The 15410-nt window shown below is 33.7% G+C and overlaps 1 protein-coding gene and 1 long non-coding RNA gene across 5 annotated transcripts in view; one reads left to right on the forward strand and one right to left on the reverse strand.

Annotated features, from left to right (window-relative positions):
* LOC150098918 (uncharacterized) overlaps window positions 1-15410 on the reverse strand; it is a 359215-nt gene that overhangs the window by 309670 nt on the left and 34135 nt on the right. The window contains exon 1 of one of the 3 annotated variants that reach the window (XR_016549532.1): window positions 13473-13585. The exons of 1 other annotated variant lie outside the window; for it this stretch is intronic. This is a non-coding gene — a long non-coding RNA (uncharacterized LOC150098918). Of the gene's footprint in view, window positions 1-13472; window positions 13586-15410 lie in introns of those variants that run through there. One more of the 3 variants, XR_016549531.1, reaches the window with a different exon arrangement.
* LOC150098919 (glutamate-gated chloride channel-like) overlaps window positions 1-15410 on the forward strand; it is a 345862-nt gene that overhangs the window by 290284 nt on the left and 40168 nt on the right. For both annotated transcript variants that reach the window (XM_090405610.1, XM_090405611.1), the window contains 2 exons: window positions 5662-5741; window positions 12708-12772. In XM_090405610.1, the coding sequence (XP_090261736.1) occupies window positions 5662-5741; window positions 12708-12772 (145 nt within the window). The remainder of the gene's footprint in view (window positions 1-5661; window positions 5742-12707; window positions 12773-15410) is intronic.

Raw genomic sequence — 15410 nt, forward strand, 5'->3', positions numbered from 1 at the left:
ACCCTCCTTTTCACTTGTCCAATTGAGCTACATTTTTTCAAGAACATTAAGCAGTGCTAGAAAAAACTATAATCTGTATTTCGTCAAAATTAGTTGACCAATGCAACTGGTAGCACGCAGCCCCTCCAAACAAACTACCAATTCCTTATTTATTTATTAAATTAAAGTATCCCCTGCTTAAGGCCTTTTGGAGCGCAATCAAGTGATCCAAATGCTGCGAAACTTTGCAGGAATACATTGTGTGTCATGGGGAAGCGATAACGCACAATGATGAAAAATTACTATATCTACATTCGATACATCATACAGTGCGTCATTGTAGTTCCAAAATTCACCACCAGGTGGGTTATAAACATCAAATGCATGGAATTTGCATATCAAGCAACTCGGTAGGTGCCAGGAGGGTTTAAAAAGATAGACATGTGATTTTTTCCTTCATTCTTGTTGTTAATACCGTCCATAGTGATGCCACTAAACTTTCCCTAACGTGTTTTGCTCGGGAAGTTGCACTACCTAAACAATTTCAATGCTGTTACTGCACTTCGCGAATTTCGTCACTTAAACAAATATCAACGAGGTCCACTATCTCCATGTGCTCTGCGACGAATGTTTAGTTGTTTTGAAGAAACAGAATCGTTGGGAATTAGACTAGAGGTCGCAAACCAATCAGTTCACAACAAGTGATTGAAGGTGCTACTGCTATTGTGGAGCAGGCCATGAATAACAGCGTTGGTTCCTACAGTGCACGTGCTGTATCAAGACCACCGTAACTAGACAGATGCAACGGGTGCACAGGCACTGGGCCCAGCACAAAACGGACCTGAAATGGGGTATCAAAAACATAATCAGTAGTATATTTTCATTTTTAAATTTCAAATTTTGCCACCCTGGGGGATGATTCTGTAACGCTTTTAGTTAAAGTTAAAAATTAACCGATCTATTTCTATCCTATTTTTTGGTTTATTTTTTCAAAAAAAAAAAAAAACACTAATGGTCGCATAAATGATGCGACCATTAGTGTTTGTGTGTGCTCGCTGATTTGTGATTCTCTTCCAATCTCTCCATTTTGGTCCGACTTTACCAAAATTATCAGAGGATCTACCAAAATTATCAGAGCAATGTCAAAAAATGATGATATTCCGAAATGGAGTAAAATCGGATGAAAGACGCTGTCTGTAGAAATGTACAACTACAGCCCCTTTATTTTAATATCAGTTAGAATTGAAATTCTCAGATGATCTCAGCCATAGTAAGAAACCACTATTGCTATAATTTGACTGAAATAAACTGGACAGTGTAAGATGTAGTGAAACTATTTCCCCACCCCACCCAACATATACACCACATTCCCTTCATTTAGGTGTTGAATAGGCTGAAATTCTCAAAGGAACTTAATAGTAAGGACTATATTCCAAATATGATCGAAACGATTTTCATTGTTGAATATACCGGTTTCTGTTCTTGTTGTTTCATTTAAAAGTCATACTAAAGATGCCCTTGATACTGGGTAGAAAATTTTATACTGATTAATATATATTATTATTATTATTATTATTATTATTATCATCTATTCTCCACATCAACATCAGAAGCATTCAAAAATACTGGCTGACCCTGCAAGCTTATCTGAAGGAAGATATATACTACATAGACATTTTAATACTGACTGGAGTATCTACGACAAACGAAGAGGCATCCACCTACCAAATGCCACACTTCCAGCAACACAAACACTGCAGACAAACAAAACGAGGCGGTGGTATAATAATATTTACCAAACATAAACTAGAAGTAACAGAAATAAACTATAAATTAGAATACGCAGAAAACATATGCATCGAAATTAAAAACATCAAACAAGAAAACTCCCTGATATTAAACGCAATATACAGACCACCCAACTTAAGCACCACAAAATTCCTAGAAGAACTAAACAGATGGCTTTCAGCCACGGAAGTAGGCGCCTCAAAATACTTGATAATAATAGGAGACATTAATATAAACATTAGGAACATAAATAACAACACAGAACAATACCTATACATATTATCGGCATATGACATAACCCCATCCATACAGTCGTATGCACGAGAAGAGATAGTCGGAAACACAACAACCTCATCCTGCATTGATCATATAAATATAAGGGCCCCTCCAAACAGCTACACAGCAGTCGTCATAACATGCAAACTGGCAGACCATTATTTCACAGCATTACAGTTACACAATGAACAAGAACCCATAAAACTCACTGAGACTACAAAACGGTATTATAGCATTCTAAACGAAACAATAGTAAACGATGAAATCAGAAAAACAGATAGCAGATAGCATCTTTAGACTCTGCTGAAGTTGTATATAATAATCTTAAACTTGCATTTAACAAAATATATAACAAAGCATTAATAAAAATAAAAATACGCCCCCAAACGAAACAAAATCCATGGATAACAGACAACATATTAACAGACATACAAAGAAAAGATGCCCTATGGAAACAACTTAGAAAGTCGCCGAACAATATCGCTTTAAAAGCTGAATACAAAAGAAAACGGAATCTCCTAACAGCACAGATTAGAAAGGCAAAAAGAAACTATTACAGCAACAAATTAACAACAGCTCAGAATGACATAAAGGAAACCTGGCACCTGATTAATGAAATGCTGGACAATATACACAGAACCACTGTCTCAGAAACAATAAAGCACAGCTTTGCTTGCGACCCCAAATCCCTCAAACAGTTGGCAAACAACTTTAATCAGCACTTCGTGAACTCTGTCCAAACACTACAAGAAACAACCTTTCCTCACACAAACGAACATTCTCCACTAGGTCCACGAGCAACCCAGTCGATGTGGTTCCCCACAGTAACAAAAGAAGAACTATCACTGGCAATTCAACAAATTAACCCTAACAAAGGACCAGGGATAGACGGAATCAGACCAAAAGACATCAAGAAACACTCAACCAACATACTTCCAGTTATACAAAAACTGTTAAATAAAATCTTCGAAAAGGGACACATACCTGAAACACTAAAGACTGCATTAATCACACCCATACACAAACATCGAAAAATAAACATTATAAGTAATTACAGATCCATCGCCACGCTGTCTGTAATCAACCAAATCATGGAGCCCATCGTGCATCACAAATTCTCCACATACGTTGAAAAGTTTCAAATCATACCCAAAACACAATATGGCTTTCAAAAAAATAAAGGAACAGCAACACTCCTGGAAGATTTCACAGACCTAATAAACGCTGCATTGGATAAAAACAGAATAACATTAGTGGTATTCATTGACCTAACAAAAGCATTTGACACACTAACACACAAAACCTTGTTAACGAAACTAATGCATATCGGAATTGGAGGTCGTCTACTCCAGTGGTTTAAAGCATACATGAAAAACAGAAAGCACACCACACGTATAGGATCAGCATACAGCAAAGAGGTACATGTAACCTGTGGAGTACCGCAAAGAGCTGGCCTATCTCCCATTCTATTTAACATACACACACACACACACACACACACACACACACGACATAATCCACCTTCCCCTAAAAAGTAAAATCTGCCATATATATATATATATATATATATATATATATATATAAACCCTGGAAAAACAAAGCTAATGATATTCAAAAACCCCGAAACCCTGCCCATAGAAACTAAATATTTCACTATCCGATATTCATCCTCCTATACACAAAGTGCAGAACCTAAAATCACAACCATCACACAGGTGAAAACAACACGCTATCGCGGACTTCACTTCGATGCCGATCAAAGTTGAAATAGCCATACAAACTACCTACATACTAAGCTTAAGATAATAACAAACAAACTATATATATTAAAAAATATTGCCCCAAACCCACATAAAAATATTAATCTATAAAGCATTATGTGAAAACATTTTAAGATATGCAATCACATCATACGCATTCTGCGCAGACTACAGACTTAACAAGTTACGATGGTTGCAAGATAAAATGGTAAAATTGATATTCTGGGAACAACCCACACTTATGCAGAAAGCATGGACAAAACACAAAACATTTAAGGTGAAACACTTATGCCACTACACAGTCATGTTAAAACTACAGGCTACAGCCCAACCTATAGACTAACCAGAACAACATATAAAATAACAAGACCACAGTCAACAAACTACAAAACATATAAGTACAACAATCACTACCGCAAAGCCACCTGAAACTTCTACGTACCTGACATGATAAACAAACTGCCGTTCGTCAACAGAAACCTAGGAACATACAGAGAGCTGAAACAGGCGCTATATAAATATTATAGCGAGAATGAAAATTAGAGCAATTCCTGTTTCTCTCTCTCCCCGACACACACACACACACACACACACACACACACACACACACACACACACACACACACACACACACACACACACCCTATGAAAACCCCCTTTCAAAAACCATCACTACAAGAACACAAAGAAACAAACACATCATGTCTAAATCCGACCCTATTTGCAAAAAAAAAAAAAAAAAGTTAAACTGTAATAGCAGTTGAAGTCCTCAAGCACGTACCAACAAACAGTAAAATCAACACCTGGCTTGCGACAAGTATAGAAACATAACCATGAAACCACCACCACCAGCTATCATCTATTATCTTCCTCAGATAAGCTCTGCTAAGCTTCGAGGAAGAAAATTATTTACTTGCAAGTATCTGTTATTCACAATTGTAATGTGTTATATATATTATATACATATATAAATATTACTGTATCTATGTATGTAATTTATCTGAGACATAATTTAAAAATATATATATATATATATTATAGTACTTTAGTACTTTAATATTCATTCATTCATTTCGTATGGTTATTCACCACCTCAATTCCCCCCCCCCCTCTATTTTTATCCGGGCTCGGGACCGACATAACTGACAATTCAGACCTATGGCTGAAGGGATTGTCTTAAGTATTCCTGACTGTATCCATGTGTGTTTACGGGGCCGGTTTGCCTGCTTGCAGGATGAAAAATCCCAGATATATTGGGGGGGAAACCCTGCTGTCCACACCCAAGACTTTATATATATATATAAATCATGTTGGGTACTAAAGGGAAAAGGAATTGGACTTTTTTTTTTTCGTCTGTAGAAAATAACTCTCAGGGCATCAACGTGATTGTGGAACAAGCTCTAAGGAAATTTTATGGGAAAATGTTTACTAATTTATTTATTTTTAACAGATTGCCTATTCCATAATTCTTTTTTGCTTATTATTTCGATGTTTTTGGATGTCACGAGTTAGAAGTTAGTATCCACTTATGCATACCTTTCTATGTAGTAGGGTTGCTATACTTCGAACTATAAATCCCGGGATTTATTTATTAAATCCTAAACTTATTAAATTCATATGGCTGAATTCACACTTCAATCATTCCACTCTGTATACAAGTTCATATAAGCCGTCCTTGATCTGAATAAGAATTATTGTTACATTTATTTATCTTCAAAGTTCACCGTATCCACCATAGACATACTGGTGAGCAGATATTAAGAGTTAACTATGAGTGAATAGTTTCACTTCTAAACAACTGTTCAATAAAATTATAGAGTTTTTCTAATGGCGTGTTTTTTTAAATTTTTTTTGGCAGTTTACTTAACAAATCAGATAAACAGATTCTCGATATCTTGACGAATTCAAAAGACTACGATCATCGGATAAGGCCAACAAGTAAGTATACTCCTTTTATCTGAGATTATAGTACAAAACTAAACCAGCATACTTTTATTCATCCTTACCTAATTTTTAGATCTGATAAACATGCACTTTCCCCAACGAGTATCGGGAGACTCTTTAAAACAAAGTAAGCATATGTATATAATCGCATAAGGATATAATTATATATAAAACGCTTGACGATAGAAATCAGCCAGATGAGTATAGCTAAAGAGGTAAATCCATAAGTGGGAACTGGTTAAATTACAGATCTGCCTATTCTCCAGATGCACAACAATTAGTAACTCAAATTTAATCCCATTAAAGCATTGCAAGGCAGTGTGAAGCAGTATTTCTTTTTTCTTCAATGTGAAGAAAATAGAAATACTGCTTAGTATTTCTGGCTATTCCAATTTTCTCGATTATTGGAAAACGCTTCGTAAGATGGGATGTTATGAAAATACAGCTTCCCGTAAGCTCAGGCTGTCCCCTATCATTTCCACATAACGACTATTATGGTACAAAGAGCTAAAGCAATGGACCTTGCAATAGTAGCACACGTTTTGTGGAGCGATAATTCGCAACAGAGAGTTCATGCATCAGGTGGGCACACGCAGATGCGGCTTAGGTCCACAGAGCGTTTCCGAGAATAGTAAGAATCCTGTGCTTAGTGACACTTGTTGAAGGTAGCCATATGGTGTGTAGGCTGTTTCACTTGGACAGCGAAGTTTACAGTGACAATCAAGATTATTCTGCACTCATATAATTCTTTGTATAAAATCCTGATCTGTATCAGCACGACAACCTTTCTGTCAAGCTACCAAAACAGATGAAGATATTTTTGAGACCAATAATTATGGTAAACATACCTGAGCAGCCCAGAACTTATCGAACATATCTGGGATAGTTTGCAAAAAATTAATATCCATGTTCTGAGAATGAACAACTTTAAGAAATTAGGAAGAATACAAAATTTACTATGTAACAATCTAGTGTGTTAAATTTTGTCTTTTTTTAAATTGTTTTTTTCAGTGTCCTGATGCATGCTGATTAACAATATTATTGTACAGAATATATAAATATTATTTTTTCGTATAAGCTTATTAAATATTACGAGATGTCTAACAGAATTCTTACCAAACATAAGACGACGTTTGGTAACCAAATACACAGAATCATCTGTGTTTCATCATCACAAATTTTCTCACAAGCTCACACACAAACGCAAAAACTCGCTTAATTTTAGTAGCTGACAGAGCAGATAATCAAGCTTACTACGTTCAGCATATATATATCGATATCATAATGATACTTGAACATCACAGTGCAGCAGATAATGATGTGTTCTTATTTTCGGCTTGCTAAATTTGGGTTTCCTGAAAACTTCGTGAGTGAAAACCCAATGAATCTATCTCTTTTACTATACATAGTGTTATTTTGTTACTGGTAATAAATTTTCGGACAGGCTGTATTAATGATTGTAAATTTCATTCATACTTAAATGGCTGCATAAGTAATTTAACCATAAAGTAAAAAAAAAATAATTAATCACTCACATTTTCTTAAGAGAAAGAAGTTAAGAAATCAACGGTGAGATGATTAATTTATCGCGGAGAGGAGATTGCTGGCAACGAAAACTTTACTAACCATTCCCAAGTCACACTGTGAATAACGGAATAATGAAGTAGAAGAATAAATATCACATGTATTCTTGCGAGATCCCAAATAACTAATATCAACACATTCTGTTTGTTCCATTAAAATGCAAACCAAGTTGATGGAATACATATGAGTACACACATATGATATGTGGATTAGAGTATCATCGAAACTGTTAACAATCACAGCTAGTCATTAAAGGCTACAACAGCCCTGAGTAGTGATGTATTGTATCCTTTCCTATATATTACGGTGAATAATCGGAATATTTCCTGAACTGTAATTACTTTTGTAACCCTAGTTATCCTGGATGGCTCTTTAAAAAAAAAGCGAACAGAGTTACGATGTTTATGTCTAGCCAAGTAGATTTCCAGGAACCGATCACATTAAACAGTTAATTATGAGATGGAAGCAAATGGACACTGATGAATTATAGACAACAATTTAATATCATTCCTTGCGCTATGAAGCTTGCAGTGGTAGAGATTCCGAACTAATTAAACTAGTGAAAGCTTTGAATGGTAGCCTTTAAGGTGAATCTAAAACCGAATATACAGTATTAATGCACCGGTAAAAGTTTTAAACGTTTTATCACTTAACAAAAGGACAACCTAGTTCTAATACTTTGTAAATGAAACGAAAAAAAAATTTCTTAAAATATTTTATCTGAAAAAAAATTAAAAAAGTACTGTGAATGGTAAACCGGTACCATGAATGAGCGCTATGGGTTGGAATGAAAATGAAAATTTGAAAGATCGAATTTTTAACTTTAGGATGATGAAACCTTAAAAATCATGAAGCACAAATGAATGTAGAAGCAGAGTTCACTGCTTCCTCTTAAACATGTCTGTTGCACATACCACCATAACCTCTTAAAACAGGTTTAAGAGGTTGTGGTGGTGGTGGTGGTGGTGGTGGTGTGTGTGTGTGTGTGTGTGTGTGTGTGTGCAACTTAGCGTCAAGATAAGATCGATTTTGGATACTATTCGTTCCTTCCAGGCCAATTAGAAGTTTATAACTATCCAAGTAACCTTGAATTTGTAACCCTAATTTAGCGGGATAAAGCGATCGTAATAAGCCATTACCATTGAAATGTATAATTTTGTCTGCAAATAAACTGCGTAATGTTCCCCTGGCCGGTTTGCTTAATTTGAAGAATGAAAAACATTAGGTTTTTTTATAAGAGCAACTAACCTTTAATTGAAAGTTCTTATAGACCTCTCTCTCTCTCACTCCTACAGGAATCGAACCCAGGTCTTTGAAACTACAGTTGAGCTACAGAGTCTCTTAGAGCCTCTGTAGCTCAATTGATATACACGAAGCCCTTTGACAAAAAGAGACAGATAATTATATGTCACTCCTTGTCTCTCTCTCATTCAGATATTTGAATTCATCCTAGATGGTAATTCTGCTCACAATACCTGCATGCTGTACACAGAATAAATCTTCCAAAATCTAACAAACTATTGAAACAATTTATTTAATTTTCATTTGATAATATAATATAATGTATTAGCTCTACTTCTTTCTCTAAATAATTATTCGCAAACAGTATATTTCAAGGATTTGTTAAATCCGATATGTAAATTAATAATATTAATTTGCATATTAATAATATTCGCATATATAGACGCAAGAAATAATTATTGCCGAAGTGATCTATTTGAAAACGTTATACTCAATGAGTTGCTGAGAGATAAAAGATTAATTTCTAAATAACCATATAATTTTAAAAAGATATTTTAGGACGCTGCATGTTGGAATCTTGAAGTATTCATAATTATGTGCTTTGATTATTGTTTCCCATATCATGCACTCCCCTTAACACAACGAAACATTAGTTAAGGTTATTTAAATTAATGACCTTTTAAATTTAAATTAATGTAAATGACTAAGGTTATTACAAAACCAAAAAATTAAAAAAAAGACCAACCAACAATGCTTATGCAGCCTAGTGAAGAGACCAACTGAGTATAAAGATGGATTGCATTCCTCAAATATTTTGCGGGGATTGCTAATTAAATGCAGTTGCGTAAATGAAATATTTCTTTAATTAAGAATCACAAATTTTCAAATGAACATTAGTTTCAGTTAATAATATCATCCTTAAGTCGATAAACTATCATATAGTGTGCTTACAAAAATTTTTATTATTATTATTATTATTCATCCAACATCCACTCTCCAACAAAGAAAACACACATAACAGTAAAACTACTACCATCACTCAGGTTAAAACAATTCGATACCTAAGAATTTACTTCGATGCAGATGTGAACTGGAATAGCCGCATAAGTCATCTACAAAACAAAGTCCAAATAATAACTGGCGAGCTCTACAGGTTAAAAGACATAGTTCTCACACGCCTAAAAATACTAATAAACAGATAACTATGCCAAAATATACTAAGATACGCTATAACTACGTATTAATTCTGTGCACACTACAAACTAAATAGATCAATATCATTAGAGTACAAAATGATAACGCTGATCGTTGGGGAACAAAGAGACGATACTGGTATTATACATATTGCAGTGTCACAAAACAAAATACTAACAACAAAACACTTATGTCACTATGCAGCTATGCTACAATATATAATTTTGATGCCAAACTACAGGGTAACCAGAAATACACGCCGTATAACAAGACCTCAGACAACTAATTATATCACATATAAATATAATAATCACTACGGAAAGGTCACTCTGAGCTTCTACATCCCAGATATGCTAAATAAACTACCTTTTGAATACAGGAAGCTTACAAACTACGTACAATAGCCTGAAAAAGCCCAGGGACATACTATGAACGAGAAATATACACCCTACACACCTTAGAAACTTAATATATATATATATATATATATATATATTATATACATATTACAAAGTTAATATATATATATATATATCAATTATATTAGCAAATGTAGTAATTCTCATTCTGAGAATACTACAGAAGAAGTGATGCGATTATGCCAGGAAAGGCTAGAAGTAAGAATCAATCCGAGAGAGAGAGAGAGAGAGAGAGAGGACGGGAGGAATAGAGAGAGAGAGAGAGAGATGAATTTTGACAGTTAAGTTGAGCATTGTCAAAGGTGAAGGGAGAAAAGAGGACAAAGATGTTTTGGGAGTACTGAAGACGAACATTACTGCTACTGCCGGATACAAAACGGTGTGGAGAAGGCTTTTTTTTTTTTTTTTGTAAAGCAGAAGTGGACGGCAAGGAACACACACACACACACACACACACACACACACACACACACACACACACACACACACACACACACACACACACATAGCAAAATTGGCTAAAATTGGCTCCTCTATAGAGAGGATAGCTTTATTTTCCACTCTAAGCGTTACGTATTTCCTGAATGCCTGTTTGCTTGCTTAACCAGGATTTTTATTTACCCCAATATTCAATCTTGCAAGTTCTTTCTGTCTCTAATCACCATCTTCAGGATATCTTCACCTCTCCTTCCGTTCCATATTCTTTACAAGAGTGGCGTGACATTTTCTCTTTGGTTAGAAAGACAAAAGTTTCAATCCCTTTTAGAATCTTTATAAGGACTTATAGTCTTAGAATTAGAACTGAAGATGAGTTTGACAGTCTCCGAAACAGAGGTTGAAGGGTTCTTGGATTTTTTTTTTTTTTTCATTCTACAAAATTAGTTGGTTGAAATTACCCAGAATGTGATATTCTGGGTAACATACCTAAAACTCCCTACGAATTCTTAATTCTGTTATTCAACGTTCTCTCCTATTCAAAAGAGGGCATTGATTTTGGTTTGTATATAATCACTGCAGAGAAACTGAGCCCATTAGGACAACATATTATATCAGTTAACTGCAGGCGAAAACTGTAACCTCCCTATGCGACCAACTAACTCACCTGTAGTTTAAATGCCCATATACAATTCCTCAAGACCTAAACTGGGATTCAAATCCAGGTCGTACCAAACTAAATACCAAAGCAAACGTTATACTATATAGGGCAATACAACTACTGATGACCCACTTTTACTGAAGTACTACGCTCTTCTCTTTTCTTACAGGTGCTTTCATGGGCAATCGTCAATAAACTAACAATTATAATCACTTTGCCTTCTTCCAACCTAGTTAAGACAGTAGTCAGTAATTAATAATTAACATCCATGATATAATAAGCAAACTCAGTTTCCCTTCGTTCATTCCTTCTACTCTCTGAAATGGTCTACTTTTCTTGGTATTTTCTAATGATTACCACCAACATTTTTGAAGAAAAATATTAGCAAATTCTTTCTTTCGTTCTTCTACATAAAACCCACCATGACATTAGAGTATCACATAGAATTTATAAGTTGAGTAACAGTGCTGCTATATATATAGAAGCTACATCAGTCTTTGCAGAATCCATTTCATAAGAAATTAACAGTTTAACGCAAATAATATCTGATCAGGTATAAAGGAGTCACATCACTTTAATTAGGTTTTCTACGGCTGTTGCTAAAGTTTTGTCTATATTATTTTCTCATAATAATTAGTCATTTAAATTAATGATTAGTATGAAAAAAAATAAAGATACGAAATCTGATCAGTGGGGATGGTTACGATGTTTAACAGCTACAGGAATACGAAAATAGCCCTGGATCGTGGTAGAGCTCAGCATATCAGGAGAAAACAAGAGAACAACTTTGGTGTTTTGTATAAACATAACTAGAAATAAAAGAATGATAACCATCATCGTCGAAAGCCATTTCTGAAAAGTACGTAAATAATCTGAAATGGTTGACAATCATCAGTTATCTGAAAGTAAAAAGATTACTTGCTCCTTTAAATAACGATCTGCAGGAAAAGGTTTCTAAAAATATTTGCTAAAACTGAAAAGAAAATACTCCACTTCACTATTCGTCATATTCTAGCAGTGAGTGACATCCAAGGATAAAAATCAGAAATGTTATTCTTATCAGAAGACACGTAAGAATACTTTTAGGGTAAGTGTTAAACTGTCTTCAAAGCACTTGAATTCTTAAAACGTATTAACAATAAAAGATGTCACATATACCAATAGCTGCGAATTAAGACTTTTTTTCACAACACTTAAAAACCAAAAGTGATCTGGGTGTTTTCAATAAAAACAAACAAAAAATGTACTGATTAAAAGAACCTTTTATAAATAATACTTATGCAAGAGACAGCTAATTCTAATAAAGATGAAATAATCATTCTGTCCCATCCACATAATATGCGAATGGGATAGACTTCATGTATTATTTATTTATTATGTGTTGTATTGTATTGTATGATTTAATAATAGAATATTTTTTTGTAGACCATACAGTAGTTGATGTCACAGTCCTGCTATTGTCCTTATCATCTCCAGATGAATCCAGCCTGGTGAGTATTGCATACAGCTTTCATGCAATGCCCATGCAGTATGAATAAGTGGGTGTGGTTAGTTACTGCTCGGCTATCCTTAGTTAAGTACGCAGTTCCCAACTGTCTTTTGAAAACAAACAAACCCTGTTGCATCATACGATTTCTTTATCATAACAATATTTAAAACTACTGTACAATTATTCAGGATAACTCTTGCACGAATGCAACAAGAAGGCGCACACATACCTAACTATACTTTTTTTCTTTCGTTTTCAATTATGAAGTTTTTACGTATTTTTTTTAAATTCAATCAGTAACTGCTGTTGTAGGGATATTGCCCTCCATCTCTTGTGTCCAACTTCCAACAGCCAACTTCTCTCACGAAAAAGAAAAGTTGTTAAAAATAATACAGTAGTCCCTCCTCCCCTTATCCGCAGGTTCGGTATCCGAAGTTTCAGTTACTCGCGGTCAGCCCCTGTCCGAAAATATTGAATGGAAAATTCCAGAAATAAACAATTCATAAGTTTTAAATTGCGCGCCGTTCTGAGTAGCATAATGAAATCTCGCGCGTCCCGCCCATGACATGAATCATCCCTTTGTTCAGCGTATCCATGCTGTACTGTACAGTATACGCTACCCTCCCGTTAGTCACTGACGGTGAAAAGTAAAGGTAACTGAATACACGTAAAATTTCAAAATTTGCATATCAATTTCTTACCTTTCATTTATAACAGCGCAACCAAAGAAAATTGGGGTTCGAATTTCTATTTCGAAAGTCGAACGCTTTCCCTTCCAATGGCATTTCGTTAACATGGGAGTTTACGGGTGACCGAAGCGGACGCATCGCTGCATGACTTTTATTACAGTATATTGTTGTATTTTATTATTTGTTATTTTTGTTAACCTCTTACTGTGCCTAATTTATAAATTAAACTTTATCTTAGATATGTATGTATAGGGAAAAAACAGTATAGGGCTCGGTACCGTCCACAGTTTCATGCATTCACTGAGGATCTTGGAACGTATCACCCAACAGATAAGGAGAGACTACTGTACTTCCAGTTTTTTAAAAAAAAAATTTTACAAACAGTCTGAATATATTTACCTTCAAAAACATATTACTATATGAACTGATTTTAAATTAAATGAACAACACCATATTATATGTTGTGCTACATAAAATACTTTCAAGGTTTTCTATCTATCAAATTAAGAATGTAATACCGTTCTTTTCGTCATATTAGATTTCTGTTATACTGTGTAAATAAAAACAAAAACAATGTATGTATTCGATAAAATTTAAATTTTAACATTCGATTTAAGCCAACGCAGAATTTTATGCAGAATTATTATTAAATTATAATAAAATTAAATATAAAAATAAAAAAAATTAAAATATAATTATAACAAGAATATTATAATATAATAATTTACTAAAATAAAGAGCCAAAAGGCTTGTTTTCGGTGATGCAAAATTATATAAGTAAAGTGGATATTAGATCCAGCATTATTTCGAAGACGAATGTAGAAACTATGAGAGTTTCTACATTTGGCTACATTAATATACTAATATTATAATTATAGTGTAACATAATAATAATAATAAATAAATAAATACTTACTGTTGGCTTAGTCGCTTACTGAAACATTTTAGCTAATTATCAAATTTTTGAAATCCATACCTGAAACATTACAAATAAAAATCGTCAATTCAAATTTTAATTGAGAATTGAAACGCTTTATTACTGTTAATCAGTGTATTTCATATCCTACTGATATTTTACGATATTAAAAATTAATGAAAAATCTAGTTTTATACACGTAGGTTTCCGTGGTTAAGCAATTCTATAGGAAGTTTTCGATATTGAGACCGCATTGTTAATATAAGGAGTTTATTAAAAATAAACGAAACATTTAAAGAAATCATGTTTCTTAAAATTATCATGCTTTCTCATGAATCGTTTAAAGTATAGAATCTTTTTCGCCTCTTAAACTAATATGAGTAAGTCGTTTTAGGATACTTATTAGCAGGGGCGGCTCGTGCATAGGCACTGAGGAACTGCAGCACCCCCAATTTTTCTCGATATACAAATATATTTATTAATTTATTTATATTTGCTTGTAATATTTAATTTTATCATCAACAATCCTATACAATTCTCTTATTTTGTATAAAAAATAATAAAAATTCATCTTGTAGCTTTTAAGTAATTTTGAATTATACCAAACTGTATAATTTTATCGATAATAAACAATATTTTTTCATATTTAATTTTTTTTTTAATTTTTACCATAATTTTGATATTTTATCCAAACACGTATACACTGTGTTTGGATAGTAATACATATTATACATACAATGTGTATGTATATAGTAAATAAAATGACAGTAAAAAGTTGCAGCACCCCCACGATTTCAAGCCACGAGCCGCCACTGCTTATTAGATCCAAAGAATTCGACAAGGCAAAAATTAGTTTTTTTTTTTTTGTTTGTTTTGTTTTGTTTTTGTTTTTAACGCCGCGCTATTTTCAATAAATGTTTCATTAATGTTAATGAATGTCTTTTTCATTAACCTTACAGAAACACTTATTTTCATTAGCATTAAGGAAACTTCATTTTCATTAATATTTGATAATTGCTTAAAGAAATGCCAAC

The sequence above is a fragment of the Typopeltis vanoorti genome, chromosome 15 (assembly GCF_054136105.1).
Source record: "Typopeltis vanoorti isolate ZY-2024b chromosome 15, IOZ_Tvanoo_1.0, whole genome shotgun sequence".
Taxonomy (NCBI): domain Eukaryota; kingdom Metazoa; phylum Arthropoda; class Arachnida; order Uropygi; family Thelyphonidae; genus Typopeltis; species Typopeltis vanoorti.